The sequence below is a fragment of the Corylus avellana genome, chromosome 4 (assembly GCF_965113065.1).
Source record: "Corylus avellana chromosome 4, dhCorAvel1.hap1.2, whole genome shotgun sequence".
Lineage (NCBI taxonomy): Eukaryota > Viridiplantae > Streptophyta > Magnoliopsida > Fagales > Betulaceae > Corylus > Corylus avellana.
In genome coordinates, this window is record NC_142493.1 from 17,935,604 (window position 1) to 17,954,510 (window position 18,907).

At 38.6% G+C, this 18,907-nt stretch overlaps 1 protein-coding gene across 1 annotated transcript; it reads right to left on the reverse strand.

Moving 5' to 3' along the window:
- Nucleotides 1–375: 375 nt before the first annotated feature.
- LOC132177502 (microtubule-associated protein 70-2) lies at nt 376–7,199 on the reverse strand. Its single transcript, XM_059589854.2, has 11 exons — nt 6,553–7,199; nt 6,371–6,456; nt 4,932–4,997; nt 4,673–4,843; nt 4,323–4,493; nt 4,065–4,220; nt 3,802–3,948; nt 3,605–3,676; nt 2,977–3,510; nt 2,708–2,895; nt 376–530 (listed from the first exon to the last, which is right to left on the reverse strand). The coding sequence occupies exons 1-11, from the start codon at nt 6,797–6,799 to the stop codon at nt 491–493; spliced, it is 1,878 nt and encodes a 625-aa protein (XP_059445837.1). The 5' UTR covers nt 6,800–7,199; the 3' UTR covers nt 376–490.
- Between the last annotated feature and the right edge of the window lie 11,708 nt (nt 7,200–18,907).

Consider the following 18,907-nt stretch of genomic DNA (forward strand, 5'->3'; position numbering starts at 1 on the left):
GATTTATGACCAACGAGAACTATAGATGAATAACACAACCATAGAACATCTGATCTTGATCTGATTACAAAAATATTAACAAACCTGAACCAACAACAATCACACTAGACACAGAATACAAATATAAACTGCAAAATGAGAATGGAAGAGGAACAAGTAAAAGCCAATAAGCTACCTATACAACCACACCACTGGCCCACTCAAAGAAAACCTGACAATATGTTAGCCCAAAGTCAATTATCTTCCTTTTTGCTTTTTACTGAGCCCTAAGCAGAGGAATTACAGTCTACGTCAGAAGCATACCGATTTCTTCCTCAGATTCTGTTCTATTTTTGGATTTTCTTCTCTCCGCCAATTTCAATGTAGAGACGTCGGCATGCCAGTTACATATAGTCAAATCACGAACGAAATAAGGGGAAAATTTAAAAAAATAAAAATAAAAATGAACAACGCCTATGCAGATTTACTGCCGCTGCATCAAGATTTCTAGTCATTGGGTGCTGCGTGTCAACCCACCTCGAGCCACACTTCTGCAAAATCCAAGGACTAATCAACTTTAATAAGCATGCAAAAAATAATTATCACCAACTATAATTTATGGTCAATGTTTTACAATTATTGGGGGAAAATAAGAAAAGGTCAATGTTGTTCTTAACAAAGGTTTGAACTATGCATTCCAAACAGACAGTTTGTAAATTTTGAATTAAGTGATGCCACCTCCACCAAGCCGTAACCTGGAAACTTTTCTCACTGTCTTTAGATAAAGAATAGATTATATATATATATATATATATATGAAAAAAAAAAAATTGTTGAAAATAATAATCACTATGTACCCTCTATATATTATTAATTATATGCTTCATAATAAAATTGTCAAGCTAGTGTGCCATGCTAATATTTTACTGATACATTTTTAACAGAACTCGAAAATGAACCTAACAAAATCCTTCTTTAAGAACCGAATCTTTTGGTTTTTCACATGTAAGTCTCATTTATAAACTTACAATCCAATGAATTCTTATACAATATAAATCAAAGTATATTTTGATGCCCAATATTAATTATGGCAAAGACATTAGCAATTACAATGCGTTTGATTATCATAATATCAAACCCGGGTTTAATTATAGAATGCTAACTGTAGAGGATCTAGTGCAGGTCTCTATGTGCATGTGTGCATATCTGGCCATGTGCCTATTGTGCCCCCTACATGCGAGGAAAGTGTAACAACAAGCAATATGGGCTGGCTATATAAAAGATTATTTTTTCCTGAATTTAAGGGGTAAACAGAAGACATTGAGGATATGTTAACCATAAATTACATCATGTAGATTACAATATTGATGAGATTACACATCATGAAGAGGGCTTTCTTTGTTTGAAATAAATTTTCAATCCCTTAAAATATGGCCCAATTTTGGTTTTTTGCTCCTAAAATTTAAAATGTAGCTATCTCATCCTTCCATCTATCAGCCATGCATGCCACATTATAATTGTGCCATATTAGCTTTATGCCAGTTGCGTGACCATTTTCAATTTATGAGTAATCGAAGGAAGAACGAAATTACTACCCTTTAATGTTTAGTGGGGAAATTGAAACTTTTTATATTTCCAACGACAAGAATCGAACATAGGCTAAATTTCAATGATCAAAAGTGTTTCAGCCGTTTCCTTTTTATTCGATAGGACCAATTGGTGTCCAATGGAATTGAGAACATACATCAAAAGCTTCAAACCTAAACCAGCCCCACATCATCACCTCCCTTTCTGTGACTTAGAAGCAAGGGAAGCATATGCATACTTGATGGAGAGTAGCCACAACTTTTTTGAAGAGCCATAATTTTTTTTTTTTTTTTTACTTTTCAAAAATATGGCTCTTCAAAAAATTAAATGATAGAAAGAGAGACCACTGAACAATGGCCGCAAAAGAACCGGTGATCCAGACAATTCAATGACAAAATGTGGAATCCCTATGGCCAACCCTAAGAACTCTTTAATTAAGGCCAATTAGAAAGACCTGAATACATTTCATTTTCTACCCTTTTCTACGCCAAATGCAACTGTGTGAGGTCACTCAATTTTATCTATTCCATTATTTACATTACTACTGTTGTATAATTTACACACTAAGCTTATCTCTAGATTCATTTAACAGAATTAATACACACAGTTACATAATGAAAAGTAGATTTAAAATACCAAAAAACTAGAGGAGCAATAAACATGAACGTGCCTCAGCGCCTTATTAAGAATTTAGAGGGGGGAAAAAAGCCTATAATTTAGACTAACATCTAGCTGAATACATTGAGTTAATATTTGGCATTATATATATTTGGTATGACAAATCAGCATGTTGTTGAAAGGGCTTATAAAAAACCATAGTAAACTACAAGACCTTTCAGTTCAAATATAGCCCATATAGCTATTAAGGAAAAATTCAGGTTTATATTAGAAATTAATTAAAATAACTTCAACCTGAGAATAGAAACAAAGAAAGAAAGATGAAATTTGAATCTTCAGAGTAAAAGGAAAACCCAAACATCAATATGCATAACTGGAGGGGAAAAATCATGCAAGTCATATATTGACTGCTAATCTGAGAATCAACGAACAATAAGTTCATGTGAAGGGTGATGCATTGACTAATGATGCAACTAATTTAGTGCAAGTCATAACCTTGAGGTGAAGAGATATTAAGAAGTACCTTGAAGGAAGCAGCTGAGCACTGTTGACTGGACCCTTTACATTACCAAACCTCTTGGCCCTATTCTCATGTTCTTTCTCTACACGCATGGCAGCCACCTCCTTTTCCATGGCAGCTACTTCTCTCCTCATCTTCTTAGCTTCAACTTCCATTGCCTTGGTCAATGTCTCTACCTTCTTTGCTAACATCTGAAAAGCACCAATCGAAACCAAAATATTAACAAGAGGTGTAGTTATAGAATCATAAAACAGTAAGGACAAAAAATCAACCTCAATAGCATCATCCTTGTCTTTCAGGCTTTGATCTTTCTCATGGCCGGCTTTCCTCAAAGCTACCACCTCTTTTTGCAGTAAATCATACAGAACCCCTGGGACGCTATCTTCTGTATCCACCACCTGGAACTCATTTGGCTTATCATCCGAACCACCTTTCCAGTTATTATTTGCCTCACCATCCTTTGTTCCCTCACAAGATTGGTTGAATGTATAACTGGGGCTTGTTCCATTCAAGAGAATCTTACCCCTATCCAAGGACCTTGTGCCACCATCAAATGATTTTGAAGTGCCTTTAGCATGCTTCAATACTGCACTAGAGGACAAAGAAGGTCGAAATTGAGATGTTGGTGTTCTCTTGGAAAAAAAACCATTGGAGGTTAATTTCGAGATGTTATCTGCTCCACCCAATGACTGACGACGAGAAGGCCCATTGCTTATACTTCGCCCCTCTGGCGTACTGCGAGGGTTACTATTAGAAGGTCCCCTCACACTCTCCTCCAGCACTTTTAATCGTAATAGGTATTTTTCCTGAAAATAGATAAAGAAAAAATTTATACTTTCACCAACAGAAGAAACATATGGCACAGTTACTTTATGACAACCTACAAAACTAGATGATTACTTTCAACTGGGATTCAGTCTTTGCAGCTCGCTCAGCTATAGCAAACTTGTCCCGAAGTTGCTGCATTTCTCCCTGTAAACAACATAGTTTGGCAATAATTCAAATATGGAAACTACACAAAGTCTAACAAGAAGGGTTTTCTTCAAAGAAAGAAACTCAATCAGATCTCAGTATCAAAGCACAAAATCAACATTTACCTGCAAGAATCTCCGTTCTTCAAGCCATTGCTTTACAGGCATCACTTTGTCATTAGCATCCTTCCACTCATTTGCAACCACTACGGCCACTCTGTTTGCAGTTACCTTTGCACGGGCCAGCTCCCGGTCAAGAGTTTTCCGTTCCTCCTGAGGAACAAAAATCAAACCTTGCCACTTCAGGATTGCTTCCCACTAGAGGACAATTGTGGGTAAAAGATAAGCAACTTCCAAGATTGAGCATTCAATTATGTTAGAGACATTACATTCATCTCCTGAACTTTCCGCTGATAATCCCTCACAGCATTTGCAGCTGCACCACCAGCAAGAACAGCCTCTTCCAACTCCCGTACAGTTTGGGTAAGCTTTTCAACCTCTGCAACCTTTTGTCTATGCATTTTGTCCAAAATTTTGTTTTCTTCCTAAAAGACACAATCAGTAGACATAAATCCATTCCATTTGAAAAAATACACATCCCAAGATCTACACTCGAGTAAAAGAATATCATGCAAGTTTTTGTTTACCTGGCATATTTCTATCTGTTTCATTAACTCCTGGTTTTTATTTTGGAGATCATCCACCATAGAGGCCTTTGCCAAGGCAACCTGGACTGTCCTCTCAGCTTCAAGTAAAGCAGCTTCTTTTGATTTTGTAAGACGATCTAATGCTTTGTTATCATCTTGAAGCTTTGCAATCTGCAAGGAATTAAGGTGAGTAATCAATGGCAGAATAAAAATAATCACTATAATGCTTTTTGTCCTTTTATGATGACAGCAAGGGGGAAAAAAGAAAGGGAGAAAAAGATTATAGTTCAAATCTTTTACTGGCAACAGGATGTCAGAACACAAATTTTGTTCAGAAACACAAGACATACCTCCTGCTTAGCAAGCTTGAGCTCAGCCTCCAGAGGCGCAAGAATGGCTTCAATTGGTGGCATATCATCATCCTTCTGGGCAGCATGAACCCTTCGAAGAGTGGCTTCAGCAGCAAACTGAGCTGCCATGGAAGCCTTCTTCTCATCGTTAATCTTCTTTATTTCAAGATTCTGCAAAACATTTTTTGCAGGTTAAATAGAGAATTGTGACAACAAGAAACAAATTTAGAACAGAAATTGAAAAGTCTTTGAGCAATACTTTGCTTTCTAGAAGAGACTCTGTCAACTTCAGCTTCTCCTCAACCTTTGATAGTTCTTCAGTGAGCTATGGTATGATCGAAAAAAATGGAGAAACAAAATCAGTATCCATTTCAACAAAATAATATAACTTCAAAACATTAGGTTAGAAAGAAAAAAAAAATTGAAGAAAATAATCCGTGAACAAATATATCATGTTTGTCATAAAATTTTGAAAAAAAAAAAACGATAAACTCTATAGTTGGACTGCTCTGACAGTGGCCAATGCAATGCAAGCCCAAAATATTTACTCTCCAAAACATCAACAAGCAATGTAGATGTCAAACAGAAACAAAGGACCCACAAGCTAATTGCAAAAATGATAGAAGGTACTAGATTAAAGCTACTGACATTTTCTTAGATACTTAAATCACCAATTAAAACAGTTTATATGAGTATACATCGCAGAAATAAAATCCAGTATAAGTTTGAGCCTCACAATTAGCAACCGAAGTCCTTGTCAAAAGATGAGTGGGCATGTTAAGGAGACAACAAAGCTTCAATCCAAGGGAAATAACTCATAATAGGATATGTGAAAGGAGAATATTCTTGCTGGAATTACAGATTCCTCTAAAATAAACAGAAGTCCATCTTCAACAAGAAGTTACATGTGATAAACAACAAAGCAAGAATGCCAAAACTCCAATGGTAATCTGCAAACTTCTACATCGACTGATATCCTAATCTTGTGACTGCATTAGCAGTGATATCCCATAACATTAACAGATAAGATACCAAACCATCAAATTGATAAATATTGACCCCACAATCAACAGAAACAATAAAAGTGATGTAAATGCATAAACTTCAACAATTAAATGCAAATTAATATTTGGAATTTAAAAGCCAAGTTAGGTTAGGAGGGAGCCTAAACCACAACCAACAGAAATGAACTCAGATCAGCAACAAGACCAGCAAGCTCTTCTCACATGCATCAAACTAAAAGGTTGTATACCAACTAAGAGTCAAGACTATCATAAAGCATGCGAAAAATTCAGGGAAAGTTAAGTGAGATATTATGCTGTTAGATTAGACAGTTAGCACAATTCATCAAAAAAAAAAAAGGATTCGACAGTTAGCATTGACATAGTACGATAAGCTAAGCATAATGAGATAGATAAAGCCCGTATGCGTAGAGCTAAGGAACGAATCCATTTCCACCAATTTAGAAAAACAAGTAATGCGAAAAATACAAGTCCACCAACTAATCAAACAAAAGTTCGCCATCCTCTATGGACTTCAAATCCCTATTATTTGTGTTTATTAAGAAACCGTAAAAATTGAAGATACATTAACATGATGTTTAAATACGCACACATCTAATCTATCAATGAAAACTATACATAAAAAAGAAAAGCTCCAAAATAACATGTATTGGAAAATAAGAAAACTAGAAATGACCTCTTCAACGGCCTTTTCTCTAAGCCGTTCAGAAAACCTCAAGGCCTTGATCTCCGCCTGGGCCTCTCCCAACTCTCGCTCCTTATCTGCACAAACACAAACACAAAAACCAAGAAAAGAGAATCAACAAGCAGCCCATCCAAATCAGCTGGAAGCAAACCGGATCGAGCCGCATTCCGCACCTCGGACATCGTTCTCGAGCCGATTGAGCTCGACCTTGACCGGATCCGACCCGTGCAGCAGGTTTATGAACTCGTCGGCGTCCATGCTGGGCCTCACCGACGCCCTCCTCCGCGACGAGCTCTTCCCCTCCTTGAACGATCCCGACACTGTCAGTGGCGCTGGCGGCGTCGGAGTAGCCGTCGGCTCGGCACCGCCATTGCTCGTCTCCGGCGCCACCGCTCCCCTTTCTTCGGACAACTCCGCCATAGCTGATCTGACCGATTCTACTACCTACGAATCTCACATCCAAATGCACCTCGCCCTCAGGATCCAGAAGCTAGGGTTTCAAATCAGATTATATATATGATATTGATACAGATATACAGGTATACAGATATCTATATATATATATATATAGAGAGAGAGAGAGAGAGAGAGAGAGAGAGAGAGAGAGAAAGAGAGATAGAGAGAGAGAAAGTGTGAGCTTGAAAATGGTGGTATAGTGTGAGTGAGAGAGAAAGAGAGAGAAGGAAGTGCCTTTTGCGTGTTTCTCTCTCTAGAGGGATTGTGATTTAAATCTGGTTGTATCTCTGCTTAGTGTTTCTCTCTCTAGGAGAGTGTCAGTAGTGTGAGGGGAGAGAGAGAGTGATTAATTTTATTTCAAATAAAAAAATGTGGGATTGGCAGAGACGCTTTGCTGTTAAGCAGACAGTAGTAGTGCTTCAGTGCATTATAGGGAGTTTACCGGCCCTAATACTCTACCGGTATTGGTCTTTCAAAAATAAAAATACTGGCAGCCAAGCTTTGCTGTTACGCACACGGTACCTCTTCAGCCCCTAATACACGGCACTTACAGTCACTTATAAAATAAAATCAAAATAAATAAAATACCACTTACAGTTCATTTGGTATGGTGATCTCGTAGGAAAAATTTAGGACTTTAAACTAAATAGTATAAAAACTATATATATTATTTAAGAATGTATTTTTAATAAGGGAATTTTTTTTTAAATAGCAGGCAATGATATACATTTTTAAAAACGCATTATTTTATAAGCTGAACTGTGATTTTTATTAAATATTTAATTACATTTTTAAAAATTATGTTTTTAAATCACACAATTTAACATCACTATTTTTAAATTTTACATTTTAAAATCGCAAACTCTAATCAATTAGAGTATCTTCATTTATTTTTATGAGAATATGAAAAGCATTCCTGCCTTTTCACGTCTATTAAAAGAATTCTTGTATTTTCCAATTTTATCAAGAAAAAATATCTAATAACTATGTTGTGCCTCGATTAATGTTAAGTTATCTAATCAAATAAATGGACATATTTTTTTATTGAGTAATGCTATATATTATATTTTTATTTCACAATTATCACACAATATTAATATGATATTTTTAACTAACCTTTGAATTTTTTAACAAGAACAAATCTAAAGATTAATTGATATTATTAAAATATGTAATTGGAGATTGTAGTGGGTTGTTTATGATCTATCTATGCACCCCATGATCTCATATGTTCATCATGTGTCCGCATAAGCTACATAACATAGCACCCAGCATGAACACCTTCCACCACCATCACCACAAACTCCTTAAGGTTACCACATGTCGTATCATAAAGTTCTTGCATTGTGAAAAAACTTAATTCACTCCAATCTACACCTAGAAGAGAGTTGAATAGATGTTTAAATATGATATGTAGAATTTAAACTCATTAATCTCACAATCAATCACCAAATATCTTAAAGTGCAGTAAATCATAAAAACGCAAATATTTGGTTACGAAAAAGAAATATTTTAGAAAACTTTTTAAAAGTAAAACATCTTCGGAGCAACCAAACCAATGAAATCACTTCTAAATAGTAAAAACAAAAACTTACACGAAGTCAAAACTTACAAAACCTTTGTACCTGACAAACTCGTGTACTAGACAAGTGACCCGCTTGTTTGCTACTACAGTAGCTCTTCCAAAACATCTGGGCCGTTTTGTTATATGTGATTTCCATCACCAGAACTTCGATTGGCTTCATACGGCTTTCATGATTTGTGGATGAAGATATAACCTATAACTCTAAGAGAGACAAAATGCTCATGCTCTAGATCTCAATAGCTCTCTTAGCATAGTAGAATTCACTCTCAGAATTCGTGCGTCAATAATTAACAATGGTTCAATATAAAAAGATTCATGACTCACTAGTCAACTAAAACACAAAGTTTGTTAAACATAACTATCAACTAACATGGTCATCCGAATGAGATCCATACTCCTTCAAACGAAACTAGGTTAAACATGCTTTTACTAGGTGCGGCGTGTCTGGATGCCGTGCCGATAGGAATATAGACGAGAGATACTATAAGTCCATGTCAAGTCCTCGATCGAACATACTACAGACGAAACTGCATACGAGGCACACTATGAGTCTTCCTAAACTATCTCGCCCGGACGAGATTCAGACGCGGCTGCAGACGAAGCTCACTATGAATCTTCCAGACCAGCTCGTTCGGACGAGATGCAGATGTAGCAGCAAACAACGCTCACTTTGAATCTTCCAAACCAGCTCGTCCGAACAGGATGCATGATGAGTGCCAAATATTGCATATTTGAGCCCCTTAATTTGCATCTATTAATCCTTCAACTGTATTATAATCTAACGTTTTGTTTTAGTTTTGTGATTTTAGTGTTTTGCAGGTTGCTAAGGGAAAATTGCGGATTTAAGGGAGAAATGGAAAGTTTGGAAGAAAGCCACCTAGGCAGAGGGATCGAGCACACAATCCTATGCTCGAGCGCACCCGGGCCCCTGGACAAGCCACCAGTGCTCAAGCGCTGGCGCCGCAGGAGGAAATCGCATGCACGAGTGAGCTCGAGCGCACTTATCATGCGAACAAGTGCACTTATCTGGCGAAATTCCAGCTCAACGCCGATTTTAGGGTAAAAACCCCTATAAAAAGAGAAAGAAAGAAGAGAAAAAGAGCTAAAGACCAAGAACGAAAAGTGGCACACCAGCAGTCTCTTTAGCTTAATTGTTCCCATGTGTTTAGTATTTTTGTTTGTAGGATTTATTCTTCATAATTATGTGTAGCTAATTTCTCAACTAAGGTTGAGGATGAAACCTCACCGAAGAAGAGCAACCATATTTTCATGTAAGTTGATATTATCCGAATATATAAGGTTTGATGTTTTACTTGTTCTACTTCAATTCAATTAGTGAGATGATTCTTGGATATGAGTTCAATCATGTATTTCTCATGATTTGAGATAGTTTCTATTAATTGATTTGGTTGGGTTTTCATTTATCAAAATATTGGATAATTATTGTGTTTTGTTCTACGAATACATTTGATGATTTAGTTTAAATTTGGTATCCTTTATGATTTGTTGTGCTAACGGATACATTTAATGATTTTGGGTATCCTTTGTGATTTGTCTCCAAGAATGTAACGACCTCGTTGGGCAAGTCAATTAACTAGTAATTGATTTCATGGTTCGTCTCCTAGCCCTATCCCTAACGGAACAAGACTCAAGGATTTCAACATTTCATAGATGAGAGACCTCAGCGGAAGACTTTCTAAACTATATGAATAAAGAGCATTACATACACAACCACACTTTCATGCACCAGAGTAAATAAAATACCTCAGATTATAAAGATAATCATCAAATGTACTGGTCTTTAGATCATCATCAAATAAGGTTACAACTCATAATATAATTGTCTTAACAAAAGATCAACATATCAAATCCTAAGTTTAAGCAAAGCTAAAGAGATAACAATCTCGATCATGAAACCAAACTGGATCCAAGTCCTCAAAAATTACTCAAATCAAATCCTGCGCGATCACCCACGTCTGCTCCGAAAGCATCTTCCTCTAAGCTAGCTAAACCACGCAATTATTCGTAATGGAGGGGGAAAAACATAAAATAAAGGGGTAAGTCTAAAGACTTAGTGAATGTTAATGCATATAATGTCCATGCCAGTTTTTATAATGAATTATGGTTTTTATAAAGTATGCAACAGTTCTATCATGATAATTTTCCATAGATGTGATATCGATATATGATATAAGATAACACTCATAGTTCAATAGTATGGTCTACCCAAGATATTACCCCTTCTCAATAGGGTTGGCGTTGTCCCGAGGGACATGTAATACAATGTTAGTGCCCCAACCATTGTACACTATCGTGCATAACACTAATGGCATGACTGAGTCCGACTTCGGGTGGCCCACACCGTTAATGATGTCCGTCCTGTAGTGACCGCCCATTAAGTCTACGCTGGCCACAAAATAACTATTGGATCCAAGGCCCATATAACAACACACACATTTGACCAAAAAGTTAACATGTATAGTAAGCACATGGCCATTATACCGTACGTACCGGTGTATCATGTCATACGATGCAATTTATCTTGTCTATATTTTACATGCATGCTTTTTACAAGTCTCACTTTGTTAACATATTCAGCACAACGTTTTTCTCAAAAATGCTACAGTTCACGTGCAACAAGTATAAATCGTGAGAGTTGCAAATATGCATGTTTTGGTACACAAAATAGACATGCAGTTATGGAAAATAACAACGAGCATTATGTGAGTTAAAACACACCTGGGTCGATTAAATCCTTCGAGTACTCCTTCAACAAGTTCGGATACTCCAAATTTGTGGAAAACCTTCTATTAGTCTTAGGTCTGGCTAAAACAACCCTAGAGCATGAAAACAGGAGCTATCAGACGGCCGACCAAAATAGCGTTCCCTGTAATGCTTTTGACCGTACATCCGGGCTCGATGTTGTATGTCCGCCCAGAATGTTTCAGGTAGAACCTTATTTTGTCCATTCGTCCTCCTATCCTCCCACATCGATTTCTAACGCTACCACAAGGTCTCCTAAGACTACCTATCTCAAAACAATATTTCCATGCAATAGAAACACATAATGGAATGCTAAACCTAACTCTAAACAACATCAAAGGTATAATATGTCTAAGTTTCAAACCAACGTCTCAGCTACTCTAGAAAGCATTAAAAAAGTACAAAAATTAGAAAGAAAAGTTAGGCACAGAGGGTTACCTCCTAGAAGTAACCTTCAAGAAAACAACTCTCCTTCTCCACAAAACACACAATCTCACAAGAACACACTCACAAGAGGTTTCTGGGAGCCTGGGGGAGAGTTTGAACGAGAAAGGGGCGAGGGTAGGGTTAGTATTTATAGAGGAGCAAAGCTGGAGACGCTCACCAATTCTTTTGAAAAGTAGCGGACATTTGGTACTATTGGGGCGTACGTCCGATACTATTTACCCAACGGTCCAAAGGCAGTATTGTACGTCCAAGTATTATCCAGAGATTTTTTTAAAAGTAGCGTACGTCCGGTGGTCACCCATCTTACATCCTTGTACTATTTGCAGGCATACGTATGATGGTCCCCCCCATGTACGACCTCTACTAACGATAGGAGCGTATGTTCGACAACCCTAGCGTACGTCCGGTCAGAAAGTCCAAAATACCAAAGTGCCCTTCTAGCTGTTCTTAGTGACCCAAAACCCAAATTAACCCTCTAACCAAGCTACCTAGGCTTAGTTAATTATTTGAGTCACTATAAAGAAGTTCCTCTTTCTCCTCAAGAACTGATAAATGCTAAAATATTCATATTTTTAGCCCTTAACTTGCATGTTTTAATCCTTTGGTTTTAGTTAATTAGGGCATTTTGATTCATTTTCGTGTTTTTCATACTTTTGCAAGAAAATGAAGTAAATCTAGATGATTTGGGCTCAAAGAGAGAAGATGGAGAAAATTGGAGCTCCCTGACACTGCGATCAGTCACAGGGTACCTGCGATCGAGCGCAATACCCGAGAGGATCAAATACAAACCAGGCCAAGAGCGATCGAGCGCATGACAGAAGAAGGATTGATCGCAGACCTGCGATCGAGCGCACACGGGTTGCGATCGATCGCACCCGTGCGCAGGAGACACATCAAGTGGCGGCCAGAATGTCTCTCTTTCCATATTAGGGTTTTCCAACTCCCAATTGTAATAGGTTTTGAAACACTACGAAATTCCTAGGTTTACTACTTTGTCAAGGACTTCTAAAACCTATAAATAGACCCTTAAGCCTCTAGAATAGGGACACTTTTGTAAAGAGAAGAATAGGAGCTCTTCAAGTCAAGTCTCGGGTTTATTCTTTTCTTTTCTTTTCTTTTCTTTATGAAGATGTTTAACATCAATTTTATGTGTAGCTAATTTAACTAGTGGGGCTTGATTGAAGCTCTAGTTATGTTTAGTTAATATTTCAATATTAGCGCCTTTGTGATGATCTTGTTGTGCTATTTAACTTGATTAATGCCTACTTGCATGAATTCCTCATATGTGTGTGCCTGATCAACATATGCATGTGGTATGGACTAGTTAGTTCAATCAATTTTGATGGCCGAGTCCTTGGTTTAACATAAGTAACAAAAGAATCCACACCGCGATTCTTGGGTTAATCAACATGGGGAACTAGGAGTATATGCCATGCCCTAGGCCTCATGTGTTTGTCGATTTTCATAGAGCATATGCTTTTCTAAGGAACAACTTAGTATACATCATGCTAAATCCCTTAAAAAAGAAAAGAGTTAGAGTATATGCCATGCCTAATTCGTTGCTTAGGGAAATCTATAGCCTTAGGAGTATACGCCATGCCCTTAGGTGGACAAACATTAGATATGCATAACAAGATCAAAGCATTGGCATATTGTTATATTAGCTAAATATAATTAGTGGTGGATATCAAAGCACTACCCTTTATTATCATCACTTAGACAATCAATCTTTGTTTTACTTAAGGAATTTATTTTTAAACAAAAATTCTGCAATCCTCGTGGGAATGATCATGTACTTGCATCATATACTACTATGTTGACCTTGTGCATTTGCAGATAAAACGTACAATTATTTACCTATTAATTTAAGTAGATATTTTGCACATCAACTTTTTGGCGCCATTGCCGGGGATTGTTTGATTTTGTTTGGAATTATTTTCCTCAGTTTATTTTTGTTTTAAATTTTTCTGTTTTATAGTCTTTTCCGCAGTTTCTGTGCGTCTGGAGGTGCGATTGATCGCCCAACCAAGGCGATCGAGCGCACCAATACGATCTAGCGCACCTCACGGTGCGGTCGATCGCACATCCAAAGAGCAACAAAGTACTGCGATAATTATAGATCTGATTTTTTTTTTCCTTTTGTTTTATGCAGGGTCAGTTGAGTTTGCATCTTCGTAAGTTTTATTTTTAATTTTGTTTTTATTTTCCTTTTTTTTTTTTTAATCTTTTTTTATTTTTACCTTCACACATGTGGGGCAGTATTCCGACACCCCATGAACCATGTTCTTTATGCCATGACCCTTATCACCATGTTAGAGAATGTCTTATAATGAGACAAATTTCTAACAAAATTAATGGGCATAAGAATACATCGTTCTCTAGACCGAGGAACGATAACTATTTTGATTCCTGTAACCCAACATGGAGCCAATAGTCAAATTTCCCGTGGCAAGCTCAAGCCCTTAGAAATCATTCATATTCCTCTCAATTAGATCCACCACTACAAGATCAGATGGCTGCCATGCAGAAGACATTAAATATACTTGTAAAATCCATGGCTACTCGGAACATCTCTCCTATTCAGCCAGCCACCCAACTCCAGGTATGTGCCACATGCTCTCGTTTTGATCATTCTACTGAAACGTGTCCTTTGTCTGCAAATCAGGAGCAAGAGTCAAGGCTGAATAGACTGAAAGGTATGATACACACCCTGGTGACTTCTCAATAGCAGTTCATGACTTCTCAACAATAGTTCATGACCTCACAACAACAGTTCACGGCTTATCAAAAATAATTCAATACAAAGACTGACCAAGCCATTCAAAGACTGGAAGTACAAGTGGAAAAATTGGCCAGGGAGCTAAGGGCATCCCCCATCGATTGGCATCAACAATACCAAGAAGAAGAGTGTCAAAGTTAGTTGATGGAAAATCCCAATGGACAATACCTGGAGAAAGAGTGCACCTACTATCATGAGCAAGTTGTATTATTGAAGAGTGAAGAGGTGGCTGAAAATCAAGTGGAAGAGGGGAATGAGGAGCAAACCAAAGTTCTAGAGGAGCTACATCGGGAAAAAGAAGAGAGCACTAAGATTTTTTCACCATTAGCTCTCATTCCTGAAACACCAAGAGGCCAAGAGAGAAATCTGTTAGAGCTACCACATGAGCAAATTGAGGACATCAAGATAGAGAAGCTCCCTGAGTTTTCTTCTTACTTTATCCCAGTTCATGATTCCCCACCGGATGAACAACTGTTTGAGAAAACTCAAAGTGGTCTTCCCCAATCTAGAAACACTCAGAATCACCTTGCAGTAGAAAAGATTCATTCCCTTTAGTGCAAGAGAAGAAAAGACTGGTGCTTTAAGTTTAAAGCGCCACAGTCTGACTGAAGACGTTAAACTTAGTGCTCATAGGAGGTACCCCATAGCATATCCTTTTGTTTTGATTTTGTTTTCCTTTGTGTTTTATTTTACTTTGGTCTTTTAGTGTTTTAAGTCTTTTGTCATGTTTTTACATTCTGTTACTGCGATTGATCGCAACCTGCGTGCGATCGAGCACAGGTCTCCACTTGTGGTTCATTGCATTCAGTTACTGCGATCGAGCTCACCCTGAGTACGATCAAGCGCAGTAACCGACTTTTGGCTGTTATACATTCTGTTAGTGCAATCGAGCGCGCATCCTCGACACATGCAGAGCCTTGCGCAAGTGCGATCGAGCGCACTTGGGCAGCATCCCATAGTTATCTTTTTATTTAGTTTTGTTTAGTGTGTTTCAAGTTAATCATTTTATTTATCTTTAGTTTTATTTCTTTTTACTTGTTGTGTGTTTTCTTATTTTGCAGGGACAAGTGTGTTTCACTTCAAGTTTAGGGGTGTGCTATGAGCCATGCTTTCCAAGACTATGTCGTCCCTATCCCGGGTACATTCTTTCCTTAATTTAGACACATTGGGGACAATGTGTCATTTAAGTTTGGGGGTATGGGCACACATGTTCACACACACTTTGTCCCAATTTAATTGTTTTGTTTGTTTGTTTATGTCAATAAAAAATAATAATAATAATAATAAAAAAAAAAAGGTTTATGCATGTTCATGTTTGCTCTAAAATTTTAAGTTGATCTAGAAAGAATTGTGGCTTGAATTAATCAATGAGCTTAAAAATTTGAACACATGATCTGATGAGTGAATCTGTTAGTTTGATTACTTGTTGAGGATAGTTGAAAAATCACATGTTTGATCTGATCACATAAGCACATTAGCACATAATCTGTGAGGTATGACATGAGGTCTGATGTGTGTTTCTGTATCATGGATGAAATTGGATGACTTATTAGATGACACTTGGCATATATATTAAAAATAAAAAATAAAGTAAAATAAATGATTATTGATGGCTTTTCATTGAGTAACTGGACCTCTTGCCTCAAAGCATTGAGTGTTCACGTCAAAATGTGAAAAATTTGGATTTGATCAATGTCATGGTTAGTTGGTTCGGTAGCCTTTTTGATTCGAGTTAGTAGGTCCCTAAGGGTGTCTCTACACCTAATGCCCTAAAACCATCTGGTTTGTGAGTCATTGACTTAACACTCGCTACAAGGGTCAATTAGAAAGCTTAAAGGAACCAACATTGCACAACTTGGCCGGAAAAAAAATAAAAAAAAAATAAAAAAATTTACGAGCTTGTGCAGAGCTTCGAGGCAATCATGTCGGCGGGTGCCATGAAGTGATTCGAGTTCGTTTGCCCCCCATATTCACAAACGAACGATAACTTTTTCTGAAAGTTAACAAGAGCCCTGATCCCGGCCGGAACGACTCGACTTTCTTCGTGCCACCCGCCGACATGATCGCCTCGAAGCACTGAGCACGCTCGTAAAATTTCGGGCAAATCGGACGAGGTTGTATTTTTTCACTACTAGGACCAAAGCCCTAGGCCGAACAAAATGGTAAGATGCGAAGTAAAATTGTTTTGCCCGAAAATTTATGAGCTTGTACAAAACTTCGAGCCAATCATGTCGACGGGTGCCACGAAGTTATTCGAGTTCATTTGCCCCCCCATATTCACTAATGAACGATAACTTTTTCTGAAAGATAACAAGAGCCCCGATCCCGGCCGGAACGACTCGAATTTCTTCGTGCCGCCCGCCGACATGATCGCCTTGATGCACTGAGCACGCTCGTACAATTTCGGGCAAATCGGACGAGTTTGTATTTTTTTCCAACTAGGACCGAAGCCCTAGGCCAAATAAAATGGTCAGATGCGAAGCGAAATTGTTTGGCCCAAAAATTTACGAGCTTGTGCAGAACTTCGTGGCAATCATCTCTGTGGGTGCCATAAAGTGATTCGAGTTCTGTTTGCCCACCCATCTTCACTAACGAACGATTACTTTTTTTGAAAGTTAACAAGAGCCCCGATCCCGGTCGGAACGACCCGAATTTCTTTGTGCCACCCGCCAACATGATCGCCTCGAAGCAGTGAGGACGCTCTTACAATTTCGCTCAAATCGGATGATGTTGTATTTTTTCCCAATTAGGATCAAAGCCCTAGGCCGAACAAAATGGTCAGATGCAAAGCGAAATTTTTTTAGCCCAAAAATTTACGAGCTTATGCAAAACTTCGAGGCAACCATGTCGGCGGGTGCCACGAAGTGATTCGGGTTCGTTTGCCCCCCCATCTTCACTAACGAATGATTACCTTTTGCTAAAAGTTAACAAGAGCCCCGATCCCAGCTGGACTGACCCGAATTTCTTCGTGCCACCTGCCAACATGATCGCCTCGAAGCACTGAGTACGCTCGTAAAATTTAGGACAAATCGGACGAGGTTGTATTTTTACTAGGACCGAAGCCCTAGGCCGAACAAAATGGTCAGATGCGAAGCGAAATTGTTCGGCCCGAAAATTTACGAGCTTCTGCAGAGCTTCGAGGCAATCATGTCGGCGGGTGCGATGAAGTGATTCGAGTTCGTTTGCCCCCCCCCCCCATATTCACTAACGAACGATAACTTTTTCTAAAAGTTAACAAGTGCCCCGATCCCGGCCAGAACGACTCGAATTTCTTCGTGCCGCCCGCCGACATGATCGCCTCGAAGTAATGAGCATGATCGTAAAATTTCGGGCAAATCGGATGAGGTTGTATTTTTTCCCAGCTAGGACCGAAGCCCTAGGCCGAACAAAATGGTCAGATGCGAAGCGAAATTGTTTGGCCCAAAAATTTTCGAGCTTGTGCAGAACTTCCAGGCAATCATGTCGGCGGGTGCCATGAAGTGATTCGAGTTCATTTGTCCACCCATCTTAACTAATGAACGATTACTTTTTCTGAAAGTTAACAAGAGCCCCGATCCCAGCCGGAATGACCCGAATCTCTTTGTGCCACCCGCCGACATGATCTCCTCGAAGCATTGAGCAGGATCTTAAAATTTCTGGCAAATTGGACGATGTTGTATTTTTACCCAACTAGGAACGAAGCCCTAGGCCGAACAAAATGGTCAGATGGGAAGCGAAATTTTTTTGGCCCGAAAATTTACGAGCTTGTGCAAAACTTCAAGGCAACCATGTCAGTGGGTGCCACAAAGTGATTCGGGTTCGTTTGCCCCCCCATCTTCACTAACGAACGATTACTTTTTCTGAAAGTTAACAAGAGCCCCGATCCCGGCTGGAACGACCCGAATTTCTTCGTGCCACCCGATGACATGATCGCCTCGAAGCACGGAACACGCTTGTAAAATTTTGGGCAAATCAGACGAAGTTGTACTTTCACAACTAGGACTGAAGCTATAGGCCGAACAAAATGGTCAGATGCGAAGCGAAATTGTTTGACCCGAAAATTTACGAGCTTGTGCCAAACTTTGAGGCAATCATGTCGGCGGGTGCCATGAAGTGATTCGAGCTCTGTTTGCCCACCCATATTCACTAACGAACGATTACTTTTTCTGAAAGTTAACAAGAGCCCCGATCCATCCGGAATGACCCGAATTTCTTTGAGCCACCCGCCGACAAGATCGCTTTGAAGCACTGAGCACGCTCTTAAAATTTCGGGCAAATAGAACGATGTTGTATTTTTTTCCAACTAGGACTGAAGCCCTAGGCCGAACAAAATGGTCAGATGCGAAGCAAAATTTTTTTGGCCCGAAAATTTACGAGCTTGTGCAGAACTTCGAGGCAACCATGTTGGCAGGTGCCGCAAAGTGATTCGGGTTTATTTGCCCCCTATCTTCACTAACGAACGATTACTTTTTCTGAAAGTTAACAAGAGCCCCGATCCCGGCTGGAATGACCCGAATTT